The sequence below is a fragment of the Sodiomyces alkalinus genome, assembly GCF_003711515.1.
Source record: "Sodiomyces alkalinus F11 unplaced genomic scaffold SODALscaffold_5, whole genome shotgun sequence".
Taxonomy (NCBI): Eukaryota; Fungi; Ascomycota; class Sordariomycetes; order Glomerellales; family Plectosphaerellaceae; genus Sodiomyces; species Sodiomyces alkalinus.
In genome coordinates, this window is record NW_021167083.1 from 83459 (window position 1) to 103372 (window position 19914).

The 19914-nt window shown below is 53.1% G+C and overlaps 9 protein-coding genes across 9 annotated transcripts; 2 read left to right on the forward strand and 7 right to left on the reverse strand.

Moving 5' to 3' along the window:
- Nucleotides 1–502: 502 nt before the first annotated feature.
- Nucleotides 503–3880, reverse strand: SODALDRAFT_359445 (hypothetical protein; the record flags this gene model as incomplete). The annotated part of the gene is made up of 9 exons (XM_028614178.1): nucleotides 503–549; nucleotides 654–829; nucleotides 977–2491; nucleotides 2587–2768; nucleotides 2858–3018; nucleotides 3196–3326; nucleotides 3412–3471; nucleotides 3604–3691; nucleotides 3865–3880. The coding sequence occupies 9 exons, from the start codon at nucleotides 3878–3880 to the stop codon at nucleotides 503–505; spliced, it is 2376 nt and encodes a 791-aa protein (XP_028466168.1).
- Nucleotides 3881–4148: 268 nt separating this feature from the next.
- SODALDRAFT_359446 (hypothetical protein) lies at nucleotides 4149–5653 on the forward strand (the record flags this gene model as incomplete). The annotated part of the gene is made up of 9 exons (XM_028614179.1): nucleotides 4149–4170; nucleotides 4420–4470; nucleotides 4549–4672; nucleotides 4763–4806; nucleotides 4865–5047; nucleotides 5113–5182; nucleotides 5249–5353; nucleotides 5471–5557; nucleotides 5638–5653. 9 exons carry the CDS (start codon nucleotides 4149–4151, stop codon nucleotides 5651–5653), a joined length of 702 nt encoding a protein of 233 aa, XP_028466169.1.
- Nucleotides 5654–5797: 144 nt separating this feature from the next.
- Nucleotides 5798–6852, reverse strand: SODALDRAFT_278124 (ubiquitin-conjugating enzyme; the record flags this gene model as incomplete). Its single annotated transcript, XM_028608097.1, has 5 exons — nucleotides 5798–5937; nucleotides 6009–6192; nucleotides 6358–6387; nucleotides 6546–6591; nucleotides 6809–6852. The coding sequence occupies 5 exons, from the start codon at nucleotides 6850–6852 to the stop codon at nucleotides 5798–5800; spliced, it is 444 nt and encodes a 147-aa protein (XP_028466170.1).
- Nucleotides 6853–7678: 826 nt separating this feature from the next.
- SODALDRAFT_332931 (glutaryl-CoA dehydrogenase) lies at nucleotides 7679–9674 on the reverse strand. The gene is made up of 3 exons (XM_028611835.1): nucleotides 9401–9674; nucleotides 8261–9286; nucleotides 7679–8171 (listed from the first exon to the last, which is right to left on the reverse strand). The coding sequence occupies exons 1-3, from the start codon at nucleotides 9621–9623 to the stop codon at nucleotides 8125–8127; spliced, it is 1296 nt and encodes a 431-aa protein (XP_028466171.1). The 5' UTR covers nucleotides 9624–9674; the 3' UTR covers nucleotides 7679–8124.
- A 423-nt stretch (nucleotides 9675–10097) lies between these two features.
- SODALDRAFT_332934 (hypothetical protein) lies at nucleotides 10098–10654 on the reverse strand. The gene is made up of 3 exons (XM_028611836.1): nucleotides 10635–10654; nucleotides 10356–10556; nucleotides 10098–10259 (listed from the first exon to the last, which is right to left on the reverse strand). Exons 2-3 carry the CDS (start codon nucleotides 10526–10528, stop codon nucleotides 10142–10144), a joined length of 291 nt encoding a protein of 96 aa, XP_028466172.1. The 5' UTR covers nucleotides 10529–10556; nucleotides 10635–10654; the 3' UTR covers nucleotides 10098–10141.
- A 1102-nt stretch (nucleotides 10655–11756) lies between these two features.
- SODALDRAFT_332935 (hypothetical protein) lies at nucleotides 11757–12356 on the reverse strand. Its single transcript, XM_028611837.1, has 2 exons — nucleotides 12303–12356; nucleotides 11757–12188 (listed from the first exon to the last, which is right to left on the reverse strand). The coding sequence occupies exons 1-2, from the start codon at nucleotides 12310–12312 to the stop codon at nucleotides 11980–11982; spliced, it is 219 nt and encodes a 72-aa protein (XP_028466173.1). The 5' UTR covers nucleotides 12313–12356; the 3' UTR covers nucleotides 11757–11979.
- A 696-nt stretch (nucleotides 12357–13052) lies between these two features.
- On the reverse strand, nucleotides 13053–14170 carry SODALDRAFT_295028 (hypothetical protein). The gene is made up of 2 exons (XM_028608771.1): nucleotides 13717–14170; nucleotides 13053–13598 (listed from the first exon to the last, which is right to left on the reverse strand). The coding sequence occupies exons 1-2, from the start codon at nucleotides 13948–13950 to the stop codon at nucleotides 13398–13400; spliced, it is 435 nt and encodes a 144-aa protein (XP_028466174.1). The 5' UTR covers nucleotides 13951–14170; the 3' UTR covers nucleotides 13053–13397.
- A 556-nt stretch (nucleotides 14171–14726) lies between these two features.
- SODALDRAFT_339801 (hypothetical protein) lies at nucleotides 14727–15494 on the forward strand (the record flags this gene model as incomplete). Its single annotated transcript, XM_028612885.1, has 2 exons — nucleotides 14727–14977; nucleotides 15083–15494. 2 exons carry the CDS (start codon nucleotides 14727–14729, stop codon nucleotides 15492–15494), a joined length of 663 nt encoding a protein of 220 aa, XP_028466175.1.
- Nucleotides 15495–16378: 884 nt separating this feature from the next.
- Nucleotides 16379–19875, reverse strand: SODALDRAFT_160923 (SAICAR synthase-like protein). The gene is made up of 3 exons (XM_028606933.1): nucleotides 18434–19875; nucleotides 17358–18324; nucleotides 16379–17288 (listed from the first exon to the last, which is right to left on the reverse strand). The coding sequence occupies exons 1-3, from the start codon at nucleotides 19726–19728 to the stop codon at nucleotides 16464–16466; spliced, it is 3087 nt and encodes a 1028-aa protein (XP_028466176.1). The 5' UTR covers nucleotides 19729–19875; the 3' UTR covers nucleotides 16379–16463.
- Between the last annotated feature and the right edge of the window lie 39 nt (nucleotides 19876–19914).

The window sequence follows — 19914 nt, forward strand, 5'->3', positions numbered from 1 at the left end:
TATCCATCAATCATTTCCCAGGCACTTATACGGATACATTACACGTGTATGGTACACTAATGCACGCGGTTGACGGAATATACATATATTTAATGTCCCGTAATGGCAGTACGATCGGGAGAAGAAAAGTGCGACACGCTACTTAGACCGAGAACCACAGCACTCTGCCTGCGAGCAAGATGCAAATGAGCATTCCTGCCGGAGGCGGGCCGAGGTATATACGCATAATCATCCCTTAATACTTCCTACCTTAGCCGACCGAATGTAACCCCAATGACTCGACTCACCCGGGAAGAAGGAGAATAGTAAGAGAAGGAAAAATATATATTTCGACGTGCTATAATATAAGCGCTGGAATGGGTGAGAAGGTGATGAAAAAGATGAGACTATATACTCTGAAATGGATGGCGATAACCCTATTATCCTCACTTGCCCGTGTCCAATGAACATCGCACACCATCACTCTTCCCTCCCTCGGCAAGACTTTTTAACCTCCGTGGCCTCACTCACGCCCATGGGCCTCGGCCGGCCCAAGGAAAGACAACGGGACTTGTTGGTCATGTCATAGTCTCCTCATATTTGCTGGGTTCGTTTCCCTTTTTAAGTGACGGCTGGTAATAGAGAGGCAGTCCGCTGATGTGGAAAACACCGACAGAAATTGGTCCGGTGGAAATGGGGAGAGGGTGAGAATGCGAGGCTTCCCGAAGCCTGCAGGCGTGGCCCCATCGAGAGCGTGTATTCGAGGTGGAAAACCGCGCCCCCCTCCCCCAACGAGGGAGAGCATGAAATCGGCCGTGGGATCCAAATAGGAATATGCCGCCCTCCCTGTCTATGCAAATGAGGTTTAAAAGTTTTCCTTCCCCCAAACGAACGAAAAGCTATCAAAAACAACTCAGTTATCGAGTCCTCCCCATCATCATGAAATGCGCCATAGGTGGGGGAGGGTGGTGGAAAACAACCTGGAAGGTCGACTTACCCAGGTTCGCTGTACTTGTTACAGTAGATATGCAATGTGCTGCCCAACCCCTTGGGCCCGCAAAAGAAGACGCCAGCCTCGGCAGGCGCGTGCAGCTTCCTGATGCCCCGGAAGATCATGTCCCAGTTGGGCCGTCCAAAGTTGGTAGGCGACCGAAGACCCGTGATGGTATCTTTGTCGGCATTGGCGTCGTTGATCATGATGTTCGTGGCGTCATCCGCCTTGATCTTGGCCGTCAGGTACGTGTGGATCTCGATGCGGTTGTCGACATCCTGGGCCTCGATCGCCAGGAGCAACGACCGGAACCATTCGAACGAACCGAAATCGCGGCAAATCCAGAAGAAGTACACCTTGCTGAGCCGCGTCTTCTTCTGCGGGTAGTTCATCCGGTACCAGATGGACTTGAGAATCGACGCGAACGGGGTGACGCCAATGCCTGCGCCGCAGAGCACCGAGACCTCGTACTTGAACACGTCTTCCGACGCCGAACCGAACGGACCGTCGACGTAGACTCGGGGTAGCACCCGACGGAGAACCGGATCCACGTCGCTTCCATCTCCGTTCACCCCGACCACCTTGCTGGTATCCTTCTTCTTGTCGAAATCGCATCCGAGAGCGGTCGAGAGAGACCGGGTGAAGTCGCCCACTACGCGCATGTGGACCGAGATGTAGTCTTCCTCCGGCGCGCTCGTCAACGTGAACGGGTGGTACTGCCAGAGGGACACTGCAGGACAGCACAAGAAGATGTACTGGCCGGCCTTCGTCTTCGTGTTCTCCTTCTTGATCTGGATTTCGCACACGTTGCTGGGGTGCTGGATGACCTTCGAAATGTACGTCCTGTGCCTGCCCCGAACTTCGCGAGCAACACGTTCGGCCAGGTAGCAGAAGCCACCGTACATCCAGTACTGCCAGAAGACGCCAGTGGCGCTGCTACCGACGCTGACGCAGAACGGGGCGAAGTCGGGCTGGATCATGCAGAACGCGCCGTGGAAGGACCAGAAGAAGAAGAAGACGATGAACATGTGATGAGTGTACCAGAACCGTTCGTAATTGGCGCGTCTCGGCTTCTCCATCGACGTCACCACCATGCCCATGAGCGCAATGAGCATCACATATCCCGTCCAACCTGGGCCGGATGCCAGATTGGCCAAGAGCCAGCCGTAGAATCCGAGGTTGTGTTTCGCGGCAATCAAGCCAAAGTTGACCCAGTGCGCGATGGTGTGGACCCATGAGAAGAAGACGATAGACCAGGCGGTGACCTTGTGGAAGGTGATGTTCTTGTCGAACTGGATGATGCCGTTCAGCGGAGTGCGGCGAGCGAGCGAAATGAACGTCCTGCAAACGGGGAAGAGGATGAGAGCTACGTCGACGTGAAGAACCAGTGCCGCCGAACGAGCTATGACGAAGGTCGGCCCAAAGGTGTCGCGCGCTATTTGCAGGTTGTCTTTGAGCGCAAAGTTGACGCATGCGAAAGCAAAGACAAGCCCGTGAAGGAGGACAAATACGAAGACGAAACTGTCAAACTGTCAGTTAGTATGCAGCACCAACACCGCGACGGCCCCAGAATCGTTCGCGAGCAGCAAACCCATGAGCCGGGATATGAGACGTACAATCTTCGATACCCCTCGTTAATCATCCATCGGTCGAACTTCTCCCTCGCTGACAATTCCTTCTGTTTTTCCTGCGTCATCTCCCCCGAGAGCAGCATACGCGTGAGGGGAGTCCATCTTGACCTCTCCGACGGCCTCATGGAGGCCATGTAGTTAAAGCCCATCGTGGCGTCAACAAGTCTCTAGACCTTCGTTGGCGTTGGAAACCGAAGTGCGCCTCGTCCTCCGGCGGCCCTGAAGCCCACCACAGACCAGCTGATTCGAATCTCACTCGTACCGTAACTTTTCTTCTCTCGGCGAGCGATTCCTTGGAGCTTCGGGGCGTTTTTGGCAGCCTTTCCCCCTTTTCCCGGTTTTCGCTTGTCTCAGTCGCTTCGACGACTCTTTCAGGTTTTGCCTTGCGGAGTTCAAGGGGGGACGGCGAGCGAGGGACTGGATGGAGGTTTTTTATATTTTTTATAAGAAAAGTCGTAAATCGTTCCGGTCGATTCAGTGCCTGCTGAACAAGCCGAGTACGAGAAGAACAGAGACAATCGTCTGCGCTAAAAGAAAGTATCCGAATCGAAATTAAGCAAAGTCAAAGGACTCGGTAGGAAAGAAAGGAAAGACTGGGAATTGTCGGAAAGAATGTCAGCGTTCGGTTGAGAACCCAGCACCAGTCCAGCGCCAAGGTGAAGACGTCAAGAGGAGAAAAGAAAGATGAAGGGAACACGGGCTGCAACGGGCAACCAGCCACGTATCTGCCGAGGGTGGTGATGTGACAGACACTCAGTCGACCATAGAAAACAAGGGTAGTGGGAGGTAGGACAAGGGAGTGTGAGAAACATGAACTGATATTTGCCGTCGATCATACGCACCGATTCGTAGCGCCTACGCCAGGCGGCTCTCGAAATAGAAAACGATTAAAATGTGTTAACCCTACAGCGTCTCGAAGAGAGTTGGGTATAGACAGAAAGGACAAGGACGCAGGAAAAGGGCGACGGGAGATAGGCCAAAAAGGAATAGGTACCACAGCACAGCTGGAACACTGAAGAAGGATGAGCGAAAGGTAACTCGGACCCTTCTCTGGTTACAGACCAAGCATCGACATCGTCCGATTGAAGGGCTGTCGTGCGCAATGGTCAGGAAATCATCATGGATAAGGGAAGTTGCTCCGTACACGGTCCATATTCAGGGGGTCCAGGTACTCGCAAGGAACCAGTTTGGTTAAGCGCCGGAGGGGTTGGTTGGATCCAATGAAGACAAGGGAGGGTAAGGTACTTTGCAGGTACTTCGTACTTTGTGTTGAAGACATTTTCACGAACTTCTTTTCAAATCGCGCTTCTAAAGGATAACCACAGTGCCCTTTTTTTCTTAAAAAAAAAAAATCCCTCTGGAGAACATAGATTTTTTTTTTCTTTTGGAAAGGAAACAGCTCTGCTGTTTACATTCGTTTACTTTTGCTGCAGACAGGAGGAACAAAGATACGGAGTCCCAAGGATCCTGCACCACCAAAAGACGAAACCGCATTACTCCAAAAGCGGATTAGTGTACCCGACAACTGCAGGGACTTCCTATTCGGGATGTCCAAGTACCCGTTGCGCCGTTGGTGTTGCTGATTGCTAGTATTTGTGTGTTTACTTTGGGATTCTCTAACAGGTATTATCTATCTTATAACCGGGAGACGTACAGAGTAAACATTTCTCAGCTGCTTTCTGCCGTTTTTACTTAAGGTACTTTGTACCTTATTTCGAGCGTTGTGACTTGCGCTGACCCCAGCTGCACTACCTTACGGATATCTTCTCAACTCCGTAAGGTACCATATTATATATTCGTACAACCATCTTCATTGAGACGTCTCATCTCTTCACCACGCAACTCCTCGACCTTTTCCTCCTGCACAAAGTGGGAAATGACGCCACTTCTCCCTACTTAGCCAGAACGCGACACAGTTTTCTCGAGATTTCAAACATTCATTACCAGAAACTTGGTGGAGGTCGTGCTCGGCAGCACCAAGGACGCCTATTGGCTACCTGCATGATATCAGCGTCTCGCCCATGCGCCTGCCTGTGGTCGAGCCATTCGCATCCACCACCGTAATCACTATGTGCGGAGTACCTAGGTACTTTGTCACGAACTTGTTTCGACCAAGGGGCTCTGACACACCTGAATCAACATGCGTCGCATTTCTCCCCAGTTTCTCGTCCTCCATAATAAGCACCACCCTATCTTTCGGGGGGGGTTTTTTTGCATAGCACGAAGCAGGATCACACTCCATGGGCACAATTTGCACTTCCAGGGTCTCGGTCCCGCGACTCTTTCCGCGGAAGGAAAAGACGGCAGATGAAGGGGAAAGATTCCTCGTACCTTTGGCTACCTCGCATTATGTGCGACTACACCGTAGCTGGGATTCACAACGTGAGCATGCCCAAGCGCATAAATTCGGCACCACTTGTCCGGCGGCAGATCCCAAAATCTCAAGGTCCGGATAGTTTTCTCCGACTTCATTGGCTCCGTCGTCCCTTGTCGCTCTGATTCATACGAAAGTAAATCCCCACGCCGAAGTGGCGGAATGGGGAACATGCCTAATTCCGTCCTGTCCCGCTGAAGATCCCGGGTGATCCGTCTCTATACGACCTGTCTGGCCATATATTAGGTACTGTCTCCGTCCACCTACGGCTAGGTTTGTCACATCGGCGAAATTCACGGTCCGGGAACATGTTCACGTTCATCTTTTTGGGGGACTGGAAGCATCGTACATCAAACAACCCGCAGCAAGGCATGTCACGTGTGTCGATCTGATTCCAGGATGTTCCCAGACATAAGGAAGAATATTCTTGAATGGCTTGAATTGCTGGGGACAAAATAGCTCCTCTTGTTTCGTACTGGCCGTAACATAGTACAGTACAGCCCATGGCTGGGAGCTGAACATCCATGCAGGCCAGACCAAGGCATCTGGGGGTCTGGCCAGTATTAAGAATGTATTGGTATTGTATGCCGCGCTGGCGTCCGGTATCTAATTCCAGTGCGGTGTCCTTCACAATCCCTTCCTTGCCCCATGTCCACCACGAGAATCCTTGTCTTGTAGGCAAGGAGACCACTGTATGCCCCAAAACCACAAATGCCCCTATTCAGTGGGGCGGGCTGAGTCGGCATCGGGCTCCCGGGCCATCAGAGAGGCAAATTCAAGTGAGGAAGAAGCTTAGTTCTCCTTATATCTTCTCGTCCCAGCCTAGATGGCATACTTTCGGGTCCATTCACGAGCGGTGGCCTCGTACCTGGCGCGATCCGTCTTGTAGACATGGGCGATCTCTGGGACAAGAGGGTCGTCGGGGTTGGGGTCTGTCAGCATAGAGCAGATAGACAGAAGCACTGGAAGATTATAGTTAGTCTCGACTCAGGTGTACGTACAGTTGTTACCTGGAAAGGGGGATGTAGCAAACCTTTAGAGATCGTCAAGGCAGGGCTCCACTGGTCTCGCAGAATATCGAGACAGATACTGCCGTTGGAGTTGATGTTGGGATGGTAGATACGGGTGGTGAAGTTCACCTTCGGCGGCTTGAAAGGGTAGTCGGTCGGGAAGTGGATAGCAAGGAAGAAGACGCCGCCAGAGTACGGAGAGTCGCCCTGGTATCAAACGTGTCAGTGGTATGCGGTCATGGGGGTAAGAAAATAAAGGGCAAGCGAAGAAAGGGGAAAGCGTCTCAAGTCAAAGGACAAGTGGATGTGCAGTGCCAAATTGTCCGACGGCATATATAAGGGGGTAAAGGAATAATTCGGAGGTCGACTTACAGGCCCCATGATTGTCGCTTGCCAGTGAAACTACGACAAGATTATGTCAGTACTCGTCAACCCGACCAGTATTGACTTTGCATAGAGCAGCGTGTAGGACCATGGAATATGTGGCGCTATTCGCGCTACACATCGACGCCATGTTCGTGTAGGGAGTTTCCGTGTATCGGCTTTGGGATGTGACATACCAGATCCTCGCCAACAGGGCCAGCGGAGCAAGACGAGGGCGGATCACTTTATACAGCGTAAGTCAGTACAAAACATCCATCGTGAAAGCGAGCCGAGTCGATGACACCCAAGAGACACCGTCAGCTGGGTTGATGGTCGATGCGAGCGATGCGAGCGATGCACGCCGAATAGCTTTCGGCATCAGACCCCGCTTCGACAACAGCCCCACCTGGCGATGGTCTTTGGGCAGGGATACGACGACCAGCGAGGGAAATAAACATACCGGCCCAGGTCAGTAAGTTCCTTGTTGATACGCTTCAGAGCCATCGTAAAAGTGTGTATCGGGGGTATCAAAAAAAAAGAAAGGCGAAACGGGCCTCGTCTGCTTGTAACTATCACAGAATGAGGGGCAAGTCAGCAAATGGCCCGAGGTGGCGTAGTGTCTGCGGGCGGCGACAAAAGAGCGCTCGTGGAAGAGGGGAAAAAAGATAACGTACAGAACAAGTGCGAGGCGTGTTTCTTCGATATGGCGCGTTGACTTTCGTGATCAAAAAGAGAAGAAAACGGCGGGAGACGTCGGCGTGTCGAAGGAGATGAGGAGGCAGAAAGCGTTGATGCGTTGGAATATGGTGAAGTCAAGGGTATGTGGTTGGGGGGGGGGAGAAAGAAAGAAAAGTGACGGACCATACGACCGGCCCTGCAGCAAAGGATACTGGCTTTGGGCAGGGCGACCCGATCATACCGATCCCCAAAACCCCACCTTACTCAGCCAAATAGCCAACAGTTCCGCCACATTGTATACACCGCCACCTTGTCTTCCGACTCAGAAATCGAGGACCAATCAACCAAGAGGTAGACCACATAGACTAACAAAACCTGACCTAGGTACCTAATAGCCATCTCTGGGTACATAGGTATACTTGCGCAGATGTACCTAGATAGCGTTCCCGAAGGAGTCACCTCACATAAGGTAATGTTCACGCCCCGTTCTCTGAGCGTTAAGTACATTACAGTCAGGTACCGTGGGTGGGTAAGGCTGGGTGATGGTTCCCTGACCTTCCATGGTGGAGCCTTCTCGACCTTCAGCGTTTTGGTCATCCACTGCCTTGGTAATCGATGTCATATCTCACCAATACTCTATTAAAAATCTTGTATGCCCTTATAACTGACAATTCTCCTATTCGGATTACGGGCTTCGCCGTGTTTGCGGAACCACTGAGTCATATTGTCTGTGTGTGAAAGGAAAATTTTGACCCGACCACCCATCAACTCATCGAGCGGTCAGCGGTTCAGGAAGATGTCGTGAAGGAAGACCAAGTCGGCGATAAACAACGGCCGTTGCGTTTAACGTGGCCAGTGTCTCTATCGGCCTTACGGCTCTTTGGTTACCTTAGTTTCAAGCTTTTGTGTACTCCTAGCACCCTGACTCTTGTGTGAACCCCTATCTATCTTGAGCCCGATGGTGGCGGGCGGCGAATGTCGATGAACTACGTGTAAAGACCGTCCGCGAGGGGTACGGAAGCTATGATGAAGGCCAAGCCCACTGCGAGGCGAATTAAGTCGAATATGCCCCCACTTGGACCCTTTCCACTCCTCCCTTCAAACAAAGGCTTGGATCCCGGTGATGGCTCGACCAAGAATCAGACCTATAAGAAATAGCAGGTTAGGCAAAACTCCCAGGGCACTCAGAATACGCATAGTGCGGACTATAGCCGCAACTGGAAAAGACACTCACTGTGTATATCGCTTTGGCCCTCATACGTCTGCGTCACAAACAAGTTGGCCACATGGCGGCCAATACCATACTCGTCGCTCACAGCATTCCCCCCAAAGATCTCCTGCAACACCCGTGCGTTTTGCAGCGCCTTGTCGCAGTTCTGCCGCTTCACCATGCTGACCATCTCCGGCGTCGCTTTGCCCTGATCCTTCAGACGGCCGACCTGGATAGCGGCGAGCGTGCCGTACGCGGCATCGGTGCTCGCATCAGCCAGCTTCTTCTGCACCAGCTGGTACTTCGCCAGCGGGTTCCCCTTAAACTGCGTCCTTTCCAACGCGTATTCCCTGGCTCTTGCGATGCAATCCTCGAGCGCCCCCATGACGCCGAGAGCGATACCATACCGGGCGCTGTTGAGGCAGGAGAAAGGGCCCCTCAGACCCTCGATGTCGGGAAACATGTTCTCCTCCGGGACCGGGCACTCGTCCAGCTGAATCATACCGGTGATGGAGGCGCGCAACCCGTTCTTGTTTTTGATGGGTGGTGTCTCGAGGGTTCCTGGAGGGCACTGTGAGCGGTCAACCAGGAAGCCCCTGATCTTGCCGGTCTCCTGCAATTTCGCCCACACCAATAGCACGTCGGCAATAGGCGAGTTCGTGATCCAGGTCTTAGACCCGGAGATGGAGACGTATCCCTTCTTAGAGGGGTGCGGCTTGGCCGTGGTCTCCATAGACCCTGGATCGCTGCCATGGTTCGGCTCGGTCAGGCCGAACGCGCCCAGGATGGTTCCCTTTGCCATTCCAGGTAGGTATTTTTCCTTCTGCTCCTGCGAACCAAATTCGTATATACCTCCCATAACCAGGGAGGACTGGACCGACATTCCGGAGCGGTATCCGCTGTCAATCCTCTCGACGGCTCGAGTGATCAGGCCGCCTGCGACGGTCGACACGCCGGCACAGCCGTACCCATCAATCGTCGCACCCAGGAGTCCCAGCTCTCCCATCTCTTGCAGTATCTTCTTATCATAGTGCTCGTCGCGATAGGCCTCTGGAATCGGGTCGAGGACGGGTCAGCAAGCCGTCTGTCTCAGTGGATCGAGGTAACGTAGAGAAGGCGCAGATGGCGAATGCAAAAAAAGGCGATGGGACGAGGACAGCATACGTAGAACACGAGGTAGAAGGTGTTCCTGACAATAACGCTCGGCAGTATCTGCAATGGCCAGTTCGTCTTCTGTCAGCAGGGCTTTGGACATGAGGGGATCCGACCAGTCAAAGACGGAAGAGGGAGAGGCTGAAGACGAAGCGAAACGCTGCGCGGCGGGTGCCCGCCGAGGCAGGTTGGCAAGACATTGCCTGGGAATTCTGGACAAGTTTCGTAAATACATCGTCGTACAGAAACTGTCAAACCCATGGAACTCGGCATTGACTTTCCAGAGCCAGCCTTGCTGGAGATGATTCGTCGAGCTGGACGGGACGGGAGGAAGAAGGGAGTCTGATAATGATCTATGGACTAAGGAAGGTATTACGTATTAATTACCCCGCGAATATCCGAGGACCGACTGCCGAACGTTACGTATTACATAATACGGGCAATAGGTACAACCTATTGACGAGGTTCCAGTCAACAACCTGAAGCCGTCGCCGTCCCGTGGCTCGAGGCTAGATGTCAAACCAAGGGTCATTCTTCAGTTCCCTGGCCGTTGCGCGTTGCTCCGGTATCCAGCAGAGCATTCTTCTCATTGGAAAAACAGGTCGGACTCCACTTCGGCGATGCATTCCGGCATCTCGTCGCGCCATATCCGCGTATAAGGCACCAAGTCGTTTCTTGCGAAGTTGCCTACATTTTTCATCAGCCATATCATTAAGCCAGATACGGTGTCGAAACAAATCCTACCATCATCGGTCAAGAATGGCCCTCCGTAGAACTCCATGGCGTTACTGCACAGTTTGCCGTTGGCATTTTGCACCTTTGGGCTCTACTGCCAATGCCACATGTCTCTCCAGGCCCCGACCAGATGCCCCTACATCTTCGATTAGCTCCGTGAGCCATAAAACGGGATCAGAGGGATAGTCTCATTAAGAACCATGCGGGTGATGGGAGTGGAAGACTGCGTTACCGATTGACCTCGCGCGCAAACCAGACGGTAGATGACGACCCCCATCCAACTTTTGTAATCAGTTCATATTTGTTGTTTAATATTTCTCCGGGATTTGCAGGGTAGAAGAAAGGAGTCGGGTTCCTATCATGGAGGGCGATCACAGAGTTGAGCATGTTCTCGGTGATGGGCATCCAACAGCGCTTTGTTAAAGTTCGATGCCTATTTTAACGGTCAATGAACGGCTCTGTTTCAGCAACCGCCGAGGAGCTCTTATTCCTCGGTTCTAGAGGGCCTCACAACTTCCCGCATGGTCTCTCGGAGAGACTATCCTCTAACGACTACTTAATTCTTAATTCGCGAGCCAGCATTATGAGAGCTCTCCTATAAGCCACCAGCCACCCTTGATGTGAGCATTGTTGGCCAGGCTGGCCGGCGTCGAGCTTGCAAGGGCCTGGATGGACATCGAGAGGTTTATTTGGATTTTCGAGTTTAGTTTTCTCGAGTTTAGTTATTGTATGGTCGCTTGAGATTTGCCGGTACCTTAGTACATCATCAACATGCCGTTTTCTTGGACCATCTCGACCGTTTCTTATGGGACGTGGTTGGCGGACCTGAGGTGATGCAGGGGCGACTGGTATTGGTCCATGTAAGGGTTCCATAATGGAAGGAGGGGGGATATTACAAGGGACTCAATAGGGAGACCTCACGTTTCAATATCGAGACCTCAAACGTGACATTTTAGTGGGGCCATGAACCCGCCGCCAAGATACATATGTACCGCACCTATTTTGTATGTACACTTTATGTAGAAAATCGCAGGCGACATCGTAAACCTTAACGTATCACTTCCCACACCGTAACTCTGAATCCAACCGCCCAAAACACCATAATAATAAGTCACGATATCCTACACGATATCCTATATAAAATAACCGCCTACGGCTCCGAGATAAGTATTAAGATTTGAGTATTAGGATTGAGTGTTGAGATTGAGTTAGTTACTGTATTACCTACGATTATTTACATAATGTGTACATACAAAATAGGTGCGGTACATATGCATCTTGGCGGTGGCGTCATGGCCCCACTAGAATATCACGTGTGAGGTCTCGATATTGAAACGTGAGGTCTCCCCATTGAATCCCTATTACAAATGGGAAATCACCACTTAGGTGGTCGTTCGATGATAGGACACTTATATTCGCCCCTGGGCATGACCCTTTTCCCTGAGCGGCAGGATATCCTATGGTTAGAAGGTTGTTCCTGGCTAGCAATCTAGCTACGTGGTGAGAGCGTTGAGGAAGCAGGTGGATTGATTACATGTTGTATAGGTAGACTCGGTTCATATGGCCTAGGTCCGTACGACACGATCCTCAGAGTTCTGTCTAACTCATCCCAACACGGTCATTTCTGGTATAGGTCCTCGCAACAAATATTATTTACTCCATTCACGTGGGAGACATACACGACGAGCAGTATATCTATTTCGACTTTCGACTCTCTCCTTTCTAGCTTTCCTCCCTAGGGATCTTCATCCTGGTGTCCACGTTGCATCGCCCGTGTATCGTCTATCACCGGTGACCGTCTCACCCGCCTATCGCGTCATAGACGAACAGTGCTTCCAAATCCTCCCTCAGACCGGTCACCGCTCGAGCAGCGCCCAACTATCAGAGTCGCACACACCTCTCCTACCCAACTCCTTCCTATAGCCTCGAAAGGCTCTCCTTGATCCCCAATCTACAACCTGGGGCAATGATCCCACGACGCGAGGCAGTGTCCGAGTGCATTGTACACCACCTACAAGGCTCTGTTCGTCCTGGTCGTTGTTGCAAGGACTCTGCTCTTCAAGAGGTCAGTTCCCCATGTCACGCACTCTCCGTGGGCGAGATGTGCTGTACTGATAGAATCCGGCCAGAGAGACTTGTCCCACCCCTTTGACGCTCAGTACCCTGACCCCGGCTCGAGGCTCGGCCATTCAAGCAGTTCCTCTGTCCTCGAAGCGGCGCAGAAGCGCAAATCCCTGGTCCATCGCATACGTATACCCCCGGCCGGCGCCGAAACAACCCAGCTTCCCGATATTGACATCGAGAGAACCGATTGGACTGGGAAAGGCGCAACTGAAAATGAACAAAGAAACTCCATTAGGGCCTCGGGGAACCCTAATTTATACTGTTTCGACGTTGTCTCACTCCGTCGACCACCCACCGGTGAACAGAGACGGCTGATGAGCCGCACACAAATCTCCCACAGCCAAGGCCGAGAAAACTGGACAGACGCTTGCTATTCCATCTCCAACGTCTCTGACAAAGCACAGGAAGTCTGTTACCAAGAGATTCCGCCCATATGCAGCACCAGTTAACTGCTAGGATATGTAGGCAATTGCAGACAATGTGATCCAACGTCAAGGGGCGGACCGAGAGCGGGATCGGCGAGCCGCCGTTCAGAATGCAGAGCCATCAACGCCGTCGCGGCTCAGAAAATTTGTGGCACGGCGCTTTCGCCAGATGAGGCAATTTCTTCGCGGTAGGCGTGCTCACGCGTTCCGTACCGGTAGGCGACCCAGCGTCATACCTTTGACGGCACATGGTCGGTGTCGAGGACCTTGCCGACGCATCAACAAAAGTTTCCGCAGATCCGCTTGACACAGTTGCTTGTGGAGCTGAGGTACTCCCTCACTAAATACACCGACCAACCTGAGTATTGTGTTCCAGTGGTGAGGGAAAGCTCTTGCATCGTGCAATAATGCTGGTCAACTCCGTAGTCCCCCGTCCTGAGGAAGTTGCGGAATCAGGCCCCCTAAGAAATAGTACTATATTTTTCATTATACATAAGTTGAGAATGTGCATAGACTTGACACTTTGGTGCCGTCGTGAGAATAGATGGCCAGGAGAAATATGATACAGCGCCCAGTATTGTACAGTATATGCAGCCTCCGTTCAAGGTGCGAGAGAGGTTCCGCTTCGAGTCGAGGGTAGCCAAGGCGGTCGTAGCGTCTCGTCGCCGTCTTCATCGGCCCCTTTCACCTCGCGGTAGGAAGTGCAAGAAAGGGATGCCTCCAATTCAGCCCCTCTTCTTAGCAAGTAGCTGTTGAATTTCCTCCTTACTTGTACCCTTGGGTACGCCACTGGAACCAGAATCACCACTTGCCGCCTCCTCGAATGTTGGTGTGAGCTCTATCTGGACCGCACCCTCGGCTTCGAGCTGGGCTATTCTGGCTTTCTTCTGGATGTCGGCTACACGCCACTGCTTGAAATACTTGACCTATACAGAAAAAGGTTTCCGTTAGCTTTGTCATCGTCAAACGGAAAGATGGTAACAAGGACCGGGACTGGAAAACGAAGCAGGGGGCCGTAGACAAGGACAAGAGCAGAGGGCATACCCAAGCAGCAGCGCAGTCCCGTTCAAATGCAGCGTTCTCGGCGGGACAGCCTTTCCGCGCCTGTTTATCATCCTTCAGGGCGTCGATCACCCCGACGCGGTCGAGGCAGGCAAAGTAAGCGTCGCGGGCTTCCCAGCACTTGGCGCGCTCGCGACGATCTGGGGCCACGGCACCGGCACGCACTTCTTCGGCGCGTTTGGCTTCGGGCGACTTGAACGGATCGAAGAGACCCATGCCGGGGATTGGGTTCGAATCGGTTGCTTCGAAGGATGGAAGGCCGTGAGGGATGGGGAGGAGATAGAAGCTCCGAAGCTCCGTAAAGCAATTGAATCAGGTATTGATCCTTTAGAGCAAAAGATTTGTATGTTGCGGGATATGGAAAAGGCGGTGTCGCTATGCACGTCAACGAAAAGTGATGATGTCGACGAACGGGTTCGTTTTCAATCCATGGACGTTCGACCGAGGTGGGGAGAGTTCATCGCTTGCTTCGGTCGAACATCTCAAAGGAAGTCGGCAGAAAAGTTAGGCGGTGAATGAATCGGGCTTAGCCTTCCCGCTGCTATGTACGAAGTACCTATGTATTTCGGATTTGCAACCTCCAGCTCCTTTTGCGCATGTCATCAGGGGGTGCAAATTTCCGAGTCTCACGACACGACTGTGCCAGCAAAGTCACAAGGCAACCGTTTCATCAAGCTCCAGTTTCTTCCACCTGAGCGCGGACAAAATTTACCCATCACGGCTCCAAGTTCGACATATCCTACAGGATTCAGCATTGCCCGATGATAAGCTAGTTTTCGAACTTCCTTTTTCCGCTTCGAAGCTCGAACCTTCACACTACCTACCCAATGGTAACTCCATAGCGAGCCATATCAAAAGGTCGAGCTTGTCGGCCTCACTTCTCGGCCTCACTTCTCGAGAATCCATCGCATCCCGGGCATCTCCCCACGAACCCCTGGTCCGCCCGACCCCACGACGCCAGTCATCCCATCTCTTCTATCCCCGGGACAAGAATGCCGAGGAGGAGGAGACCTCCACGCCCAGGGGCCATCGCGGAACTACCGCCCCTCCGGATCGCCTCACAGATCGCCCTCCTCCAGCTCCTCTACTACTTCGGCGCCATCGTTCTCATGCTGTTCACCGCTCTCGTAGCGGGTGTTTCTTTCGACCTGGACCTCGTATTCGGCTGGGAAGCTGTCCGAGGCGACACGACGCAGGGCTGGCTTTTCGGTTTCGTCTGGGTTCTCAACGGCGGGTTCTGCATGTAAGTTTCCGCCTTCAACTCTCTCTATTTGCTTCTTGGACGATCAATCTGCGCTCCCCCCCTCCCAAAATCCAGTCACTGGAACTAACATGTGCCGCACGACAGGGCGATCGCGATCATCCTCCTCATATCCCGCTCCAAGCTCGTCCCCGACTTCGCGCTGACGCTCCACGGTCTACACTTGGTCATAACGTCGGTCTATAGCTCGCGCATTCCCCGGAACGTGATGTGGTGGGTCGCCATGATGGCCTCATCCGCGCTCTGTGTCGGGTTGGGCGTATGGGGCAGCCAATGGCGGGAGCTGCGGCCGATTTTCTTTGGCGGCGGCAGCGGCGGCGGAGGCGACAGCGGCGGTCATAGAACGCACCACGATGAGCGGACACGGCATGAAGACGGAGGGCCGGTCGAGGATGGAGACCTAGAACGGGGCGTCTCCAGAGGACGGGGAAGAGGAAGGGGGCGGGATGGGGGCGGAGAATACGAGATGGTGAGCATGAACGGAGACGGCGCTACATGATATTCTTTCTCTGCTGGGGAGCAGCATGCTGTACGTGTACGACAACATAGATATGCCTGGGGACTTGGATTAGGAACAAAGCCTCCCGACTCGACATACGCAATGTGTTTTATGGTCCATCGTTGTGCACAATCAGAAGATCGACAAATTCCTGTTCCCTACCTAGGTACACCGGAGGAGTAGGAGGTCAGATTCCTGCAACTTACGAGTGACCAACAGCTCGCCCGACACTCCTGTACCTGCTTACTTGGTTTTAAACGTCCAGACGTATTGCCGCCGCAAAGGGATAACAGAGAACGGCAGACGAATAGGTACTGATATAGGAGGATTTGGGATGAAGGTGCCGGATAAGTTTCAAACTGCAATTGAATACACCACTAGCCCAGGGATATGTTATAAAAATAAAAGATTCTTGGTATTAGCTAGACCTCGCTAAATATTCTACTAGCTATGTATGCCGCCTTCTGATGGCTCGCCCATCCCCAATTTCTGACCAAAGTCCATTTGTACATCATGTGTAGGCAGAAAGTCCCGTCTTGTATGGGCAGACGGAAAAGAAAGAACAAAACAGAAAGCAGAGGGGGGGGGAGAGAAAGCATGCTCGATGCAATGGTGGTATCATCTATGTGACGAGAGGAAAAAAAGTCAAGGAAGTTCTAACAGAGAAAGGGGATAATAAAGAGAAGGAAAATGCAGAAAGAAAGGAAACCAGAGGCCAAGTCTCGAATGCACCATCATTATCATCGCCCTTGCAATTGTGTTTCTCTTGGAAGACGGTGGGCAGGCTCATCGGCCACATCCATCATCCCAACAGTACCTATAACCCATTCGACGATGTGATATTGATATATCATCCGAGTTGACATGCCGCAGTCGCATTTCTGACCCCTAACATTAGGTCGCTCGTCTTTCCATCTCCGTGATATATAGACAGAGTTCGACTGCCGTTTTGTAGGAAAATACGCTCGTTTACGAGAAAAACCGCCCCCGGCCTCTGTTATCCAACTCCACTCCGGTCGGCAACGGAGGAAGGTCTTTGTTCAGAGAGTCCTTGCTCAGTCGGGGAGGCGCCGCGTTAAAGTGTTCGTGGTGGGCGCTATCCTCCATGCTCTGAGCCAGCGTCCCGTAGCCGCTGTCCTGGCTCTCTGGCTTCAAGCCATTCTTGGGAGGAGTAGGTGGTGGATGCTGGGGTGTTGATCTGGCCGCCATTTGGTCACGAAGCCCTAGCCTGGCAGGAGTCATGGGCGGTTGGCCATGATGATCGCCATCTCGACGGTGACGCCTAGTTGAGTGCACTTCGGCCGCCTCTTCCACGACCGGTAGAATCGATTGGCTTTGGCCGGACTCTCGTCTGTCGACCGCAGCAGGTACGGTTTTCAACGTCTTCTCGGGAACGGCATCCTCATTCGCACCCCGCTCCTCTGATTTGTTCGCTTGGCGTCGGGCCTTCTCCATGGTCTCTTGGGCTTGAGGCGACAGGGTTCCGCTCGACGCTGGGACGGGGGGCGGCTGGTGGCTCGGCATTGGTGGTATGGCAATACAATTCGATACACGCCTAGAACTGGAGCTCCGCCAGCTCGATACGCGCTCGTTTTCTTTTTGGGCAGCCGCGGCTTCCACGGCTTCCTGCTCCTTCATTTGTCTTTCGCGTTCTGCCTCCTCGCGAGACATGGTGATGCCCTCGACGAAGCGGTAGAATCGGTCACCATACTCGTCCGGGGGTAGGGCGGAGATCTGCGTGCGGTCACTCGTTAGACCTTTTAGGAAGTGCTCTATCTTCTTGACCATGCCGTACTAGTGAACGGTTAGCATATCGTCCTAATATTCCCCGCGGAAAAAGGTTTCGGAGCAGGGTAGACTCACGTGAGTCAGGCAGTCAATGACGCCCAGATAGTAGATTTCTTCGGCGGGCGAGTTATCCTCGTGGGTCGCGCGAAGGCCGCCGTCGTCTTGGTTGAAAACGCCAGCTCGGTTTTGCTCGTCCAGCTCGTCCGGCATCTTGCTGGCTGTCTGTCCCATGGGCACCGGCCGCTCTTGGCGTATCATTTGCCTCAGCTCCTTCGCCTTCCGGGCGTTCTCTAGAGTAGATGGCGTCCTGAGTAATACCGACTGGGGTTCGGAATCGTCTTGGTTGGCATCGCCGCCCGGACTGAACACCTGGAGCGTCTTGTCCCGTAGATTCTCTTCGTTGCCCCTTTGCAAGTCGTGGATGCCCACCAGCAGGGAGTAGTCCATGATTTGCAGCTTTCTCAGGAGCGCCACGTCCTTGTTCAACTGCTCGAGGAAAAGCCGCTTCTTTCGGATGCCCAGCTCGAGGGAACGTTGCCGCCTAAGCCAGTTCAAATCCTTCAGCGTCGCCCGTGGGTTGTTCTCCAAATCTTCCTCCCCGTAGTTCCTGCCGACGGTGGAGCCCTTGAGATCAAATATCGTGTGGATGTCTCGGTGAGGTGGGAAGAGGTTGTTCATGACGACGAAGTGGATCTTCTTGCCGTAGGGCATTTTGACTCGGTGGAGGCCGTAAAACTGGGAGAGGAGGGTGTTGGGGTTATCCTTGACATGTTCGTAGTAGTCTTTGAGAACTTTGCGGAGAAACTTGTGCTCGGCGTGGTGGATCGTCTTGATGATGTATTTGTAGTCTCGGGAGAAGTAGAAAAAGCTGCCGCTTTTGCCAGGGGAGCCGAGCTCGGAGAGGATGTACTTCCCAGTGAGAGACATGAGGTAGTCGGCGGGATCGAGGTGGAAAAGGGCGCGAAGATGCCGAAAGACCCATGGCGCGTAGTCCTTAAATTTGAAGTCGTACTTTGCGGAGGGAACTAATTCGTTACCAGCGCTGCATCGGGTGTTAGAATGAAAAAAAAAAAAAAAAAGAGGAAGAGAAAGAAAGAAAAGCAAAGGAGAGAAAGAAGAGAAAAAAGAAGTGGGGGATTGTCAGGTCTCACATATCAAAAGTTGACTTCTGCTTGGCCTCAAAATCGGCATCTGTAAGCGGTCTGTCGAGTTTCGCATTGGTTCTCGAGACAGAGACGCGAATGCCGGTCAGCATGTTGTATGCCGTAACCCAGTTGGCATGATGCTCATCCACCTTGGTGCCCACGAGCACCCTATCGTCATCCTCCTCTTCCTTCTTTTTCCTCTTGCTCGCTCTCTTCTGTCGATATGCCTCGGCCCAGCGGAGGGCATCCTCATCCGGCATAACCTCGTCCCGGGGTGCGTCGGACTGCATAGAGCGAGTGTTCCTACGAGCCAAGCTGACCGACGCCCGGCGGACGACGGGATTCGCCGGCGTAGGGGAGAATCGACCGGTGGCAACAGCCGAATCGATGCCATCTTTCGAAGTCCGGCCAGGTTGGGGCCGGGGCACTTCGAGGGTGTGACGTTGTTTGAGGCTGGGGGTTGAAGGCGCGTGGAGGGAGGATGGGGTGTTGTTGATTGCGGCACCGCTGGCAGAGTGGTACAAGGGAGGAGAAGAGAGTCGGTGTGGCGTGGTGCTTGGGGATCGGTGATCCGGAGGTAGTGATGGAGTCCTCGAGAGAGGATCAATTGTGGTTGTTGTTGTGGTGGTTGCTGGGACCGCCTGGGACAGTGTAGTTTCAGATTGTCGAGGGGAATGGGTCGGACGGGGTTCAGCGCCGTCGTCGTGTTGTTCGGGGTTGCTGTGTCTCGAGTTCGCAGGTGAGTCTGGGACTACCGACGTGGCCGTCGTTGAGCGAAGTGAGGCCGGGTCGGTGACGTCCGCGTCGGAATCCCTTGCAGAGAGGCTACCGTCGAAGCCTTGGGCAACTGTTGCAGCCGGGGGTGGCGGTGGCGGCCTCTGGGGCATCTTGACGATGGAACCGTTCTGCAAAGGATTATGTTGTTCGTCTCGATGGTGGTTAGGATGGGCGCTAGAGTCATGATAGGCCGCGTCATGGGGGAGCCCTCCATTTGCGGTTCTGTCATTGGACAGGGAGCTCATGCTCGTCGGACGGGTTCCATTCACCTGGGCGGGATTCGGATATGAGATTTCGGAGGTATGGGCCGAAGAGAAGGAGCTCTCGTCGAAGCTATCATGGGTGGGTTGAGGATGACGATGATTGTGGAGGGAGATGGAATGGGGATAACCATTTGATGTGTCCACGGTGCCTGCGGTATCACGCTTCCTGGCGAGACTGAGGGTGTTGTTGGGGTCAAGGTCCAGGAAGTCAGTGTTGGACGGGTAAACGGGCGACTTCTCGTGGGTGAGAAATGTGGGCATGGTGGTACAGAGTGGTGTATGTGTGTGCGTGTGTGTCTGTCTGTGATGTGAGACGGGGAAACAAAGCTGAATAAAGGGTGCGAATTCGAGTGATGCCGAAGGCGTTGGGCGGTAGGGAAGGAATGTCGTGATCGTCGGCCTTCTGGGGTTTCTCTCGATTTTCCCTCGTCTATCTGTTCGGGTGCT

Coding starts and splice junctions, on each gene's coding strand:
- SODALDRAFT_332931 (XM_028611835.1), bottom strand. CDS start 9,623: ATGTATTTACGAAACTTGTCCAGAATTCCCAGGCAATGTCTTGCCAAC. Junction 9,287..9,400: donor CCTTCTACCTCGTGTTCTAC/GTATGCTGTCCT, acceptor ACCCGATTCCAG/AGGCCTATCGCGACGAGCAC. Junction 8,172..8,260: donor GGGCCAAAGCGATATACACA/GTGAGTGTCTTT, acceptor TATTTCTTATAG/GTCTGATTCTTGGTCGAGCC.
- SODALDRAFT_332934 (XM_028611836.1), bottom strand. CDS start 10,528: ATGCCCATCACCGAGAACATGCTCAACTCTGTGATCGCCCTCCATGAT. Junction 10,260..10,355: donor TTTGCGCGCGAGGTCAATCG/GTAACGCAGTCT, acceptor TCGAAGATGTAG/GGGCATCTGGTCGGGGCCTG.
- SODALDRAFT_295028 (XM_028608771.1), bottom strand. CDS start 13,950: ATGGGTCTCTTCGATCCGTTCAAGTCGCCCGAAGCCAAACGCGCCGAA. Junction 13,599..13,716: donor GGGACTGCGCTGCTGCTTGG/GTATGCCCTCTG, acceptor TTTTCTGTATAG/GTCAAGTATTTCAAGCAGTG.
- SODALDRAFT_160923 (XM_028606933.1), bottom strand. CDS start 19,728: ATGCCCACATTTCTCACCCACGAGAAGTCGCCCGTTTACCCGTCCAAC. Junction 18,325..18,433: donor CAGAAGTCAACTTTTGATAT/GTGAGACCTGAC, acceptor CACCCGATGCAG/CGCTGGTAACGAATTAGTTC. Junction 17,289..17,357: donor TCATTGACTGCCTGACTCAC/GTGAGTCTACCC, acceptor ACCGTTCACTAG/TACGGCATGGTCAAGAAGAT.